This window comes from Alligator sinensis, unplaced genomic scaffold (assembly GCF_000455745.1).
Source record: "Alligator sinensis unplaced genomic scaffold, ASM45574v1 scaffold919_1, whole genome shotgun sequence".
In the NCBI taxonomy this organism is placed as follows: domain Eukaryota; kingdom Metazoa; phylum Chordata; order Crocodylia; family Alligatoridae; genus Alligator; species Alligator sinensis.
Window position 1 is genome coordinate 1020012 of NW_005842191.1, and position 3439 is coordinate 1023450.

The 3439-nt window shown below is 60.0% G+C and overlaps 1 protein-coding gene across 1 annotated transcript in view; it reads right to left on the bottom strand.

The window, feature by feature from the left end:
• Positions 1-3209, bottom strand: part of LOC112550730 (cilia- and flagella-associated protein 45-like) — a 9562-nt gene extending 6353 nt beyond the window's left edge. The window contains 5 exon segments of the mRNA XM_025207278.1: positions 164-347; positions 593-771; positions 1566-1727; positions 2162-2300; positions 3088-3209. Of these exon segments, the coding sequence (XP_025063063.1) occupies positions 164-347; positions 593-771; positions 1566-1727; positions 2162-2300; positions 3088-3209 (786 nt within the window).
• Between the last annotated feature and the right edge of the window lie 230 nt (positions 3210-3439).

The following is a 3439-nucleotide window of genomic DNA, read 5'->3' on the forward strand; positions in this document are numbered from 1 at the left end:
ACTGGGCAGGGGGCAATCCCTGCTGCCCCCCACTGTGTGGGGGGCTCTGTCTGAGTGCTCTCCTCTAGGCCCAGTGATGCTGAGACTAAAGCGGGTCGTTCCAGCCACCACTCGGGCTCTGCAGGCCCCAGCCCTTCCAGTTCCCCTGCCCCTGGACCCATACCATTTTCTGCTTCTGGCAGTGAAGGATGTGCTGGTCAACCAGCCCCCCCTGCTCCAGCTTCTGCTCCTTGGATTTCATCGTTTTCTTGTTAATGCAGCTATCCTCTGCCAGGCGTTCCCTTTCTTTTTTCCGTCTCTTCCTCTCCTTATTACTCTTTTTCCGCTCCTTGATCTGGAGCCTCTCCCTGGGTAAGACACAAGAATTGTCGCACGTGCACCCCACTGGCCCCAGGCTCCTCACCAACAGGACTCCTGCAAGGCCAGCTGGGCTGGGAGACCTGCTCTAAGGCTGCCATCCAGCGACCAAGCAGGGGAGGCTAAGCCTGGGGGTGCCCCTGACTCGGCCTGCATGCAACGTGCTGCATGTGGAAGTGCCCACATTTGAGGCAGCCCATGCCTGGCTGTGGCAGGGCAGGGACTTCTCGCTCACCAGATCAACTCCTGCTCCCTTGTCTGCTTTAGCTCTTCTCGCACATTCACAGCTTTCTGGTACTCCTCTTCCATACTCTGGTCCAGGCACTTCTCCTCCTGTTTGATCTCTTTCTCCATCTGCTTATTCTTTAACTTCTGGGCGTCCAGGACAACATGGTACCTGGCATCCACAATCATCTGCAGGGCAGAGCACCGGGCTGGTCTGCGCCACACTCAGTGACAGAAGCAGGAGAGAGAGACCCCAATGTGGGGCACAGAGCAAGGAAGAGACACAGGGCTACGGAGGCTCTAGTGGGGAGCAGGGCCCAGACCTATTCCTGGTGCTGCCACCGACTGTGTGTGTGCCCTTGGGGGAGTCCCTTACCCTGTCTTCCGTCCTGATCCAGATAGGACAGGAGTGACTATAGCTCTCTCTGGCGAGCAGGGCCATCCCCGGGGTGGGGGGGGAGGCAATCGGGGCGACTGCCCCAGGCCCTGCACTTTGAGGGGTCCAGTGGGGCCAGGTGGAGCGGCACTGCGATTCTGTGCTGCTGCTGGCTTCACATCTGGCCACTCAGCACCCCCCTGCTGCCAGCTTCCTCGCATCCAGGGGCGGGGCCCCGCATAGGCTGATTTGTCCTGGGGCCCTCACCGTGCTCGGGTCATCTCTGCTGGCGAGTGACCCCTCTGCAATGGGCTGGGAGGTCCCAGAGCCCAGTTTCTGGCAGGGTGTCATGCTTGTCCCATCCCCACAGGAACCCTTGCAGAGAGCCAAAGCACTGGGCTAAGGAGAGTCAGCCCCCAGCTCCCCTCCATGCCACAGTCCTTCCATGGCAGTGCTTCACGTGCCATTCTCAATCTAGGTCTCAGGGAAGCAGGCGCAGCACAGCCTTGCCTTTTGCAGAAGAAGACTTGGAGACTGGGGGCAAAGGGGCAGCAGGGGGAGAAGGGCAGGAGAGAGGGCAGCTGGAGAGCCTGTGCCCATGGCCCACCTTCTCCTTAACCTTAATCTCGTCCTCTTCCTCCTCCAGGTGCATGCTGTTGCCCTGCTGCACATGGGGGCTGGTTTGTTCCTATGCCTCATCCTGGTCACTTTGCTTGCTGTGTTGTGGAATCAGCTTCTCCGAGGCCTGTCTGCGCAGGGCCACAGCGGCCTGGAGGGGAGAAGCAGGCTGCTAGCAGCCCCTGGCAGGCGCGGAGCCAGGCTGGGCCAGTGTCAGTGCCCACGCTTGATGGAGCTGTCACCAGCCCGTGCCCTGGGCCCATAATACCCTGTTACACTGGCCAGGGCCTGCCTGGATTCTGGGGTGGGCCTGCCTGGGGCAACTGCAGGAGGCAGCCCTGCCCCGAGCCAGATGCCTGAATAATGCTCCTCTGGTAGGCACTGTCTGCATGGGCCATGCTCGGGACAGCAGCCTGCGATACATGTGGCCCTGCAGCATGCTTACCACAGGGAGCCCACACCGGGCATGGACAGGGGTTCCCCTGCCCACACAGTCAGTCCTGGCAGAAGGCCACCCTGTCCCACAGCACCAGGGACCCTGCCTCAAAACTGGCTAGCACAGGGGAAGCAAAAGGAGGCACCTACCGTCTTGGCTTTCCTCTCAGCTTTGAATGCTGCTGCATTGGTCTGGCGCTCCTCCCTACTTAGGGCCAGATCTTTAAAACATTGATAATCAGCTCTGCTGAGTTTCAGTGCACGCTGTGGGAATCTGTCCACAGGAGGTCTGGGGACGGGCAAGAGGGGCACCGAGAGAGTTGGCATCAGGGGCATAGAGTTTCTCTTCCCTGAACCAGGTGCCAGGGGAACAGAAGGGGTCAGAGCAGCGTGGCAGTGATAGGGGCTGTGGTGGCATTCGCAAGATCTGGGAGCCCAGCCAGAGAAATGCGGGGCCCAATCTGCAGGAGGGCCAAGCACCTCTGATCCACAGCAACTTCACTTGGACCCAGGGCTGCTCAGCACCTCTGGAGATTGGCTCCAAGAGTCTGGGGTGGGTCTGGGGTGATGCAGCACTTGGGGGCCACAACCCCTCATAGGAATGGGCCCATGCCTCATGTCACCCCCACACAAAGTAACCAGGCAGGAGGGAGACAGGGCAGCTGTTCCCAGGGAAAAGGAACAGGGCCAACAGCTTGTGGCAGGAAGGGAGGACCCTACGCGTGGTGGGATCAACAGGGAGATGCCTCTGGTGTTAGATGAATGAGGAGGGCCCACGGGTTATGTCCAAGGGTTTGTGCTGCTCCCGCCTTGCTAGTATCTCCCACTGGGTGAGGGGTTATGGGGTAGGGGCATGCGGTGCTTCCCTGCTGGCTCTGCAGAAGAGCCATTCCCTTGGCACAAACTGGGTCATGGGAGCTGCTTCCCCACCCAACTCCAGGGCCGTCCCAGACAGGCATTTCTGGGTTGCTTAGTCCCCCTCCAGGGGGTCAATGTAAGCGGCACCACAGCCCTTCCGCAGGGCAGCCACAGACCACAGGACCCCTGACAGCACATCCAAGCACTTGCTGCCTTACACTAGTTTGCTGACACAATAGTCCTTGGTTTCAGTCAGGGTGTTGGTCTTCAGCTTACAGGGCTGGTCAATGGGTGGGAACCGTTCATGAGCCTCGCGCACATCATATGGCATTGTGGCCATATATGCAAGCTGTGACTGCTGCAGGTCCTGCAAGAAAAAAAGGAAGGGGTCTCTTTCTCTTCTGGGTTTCCTCTGGGTCCAGAGGGCAGACAGGGGTCGGGAGCAGGTGCAGGGCATGGCTCTGCCAGCCCCTCACAGCCACTCACCTGCCTCTTACCCTTGGGCACCTGGCCTGTCCTGCTGTTACAGCCTAACTGGGGCAGGGGCTCCAGTGGGGCCTGCCTCCAGGC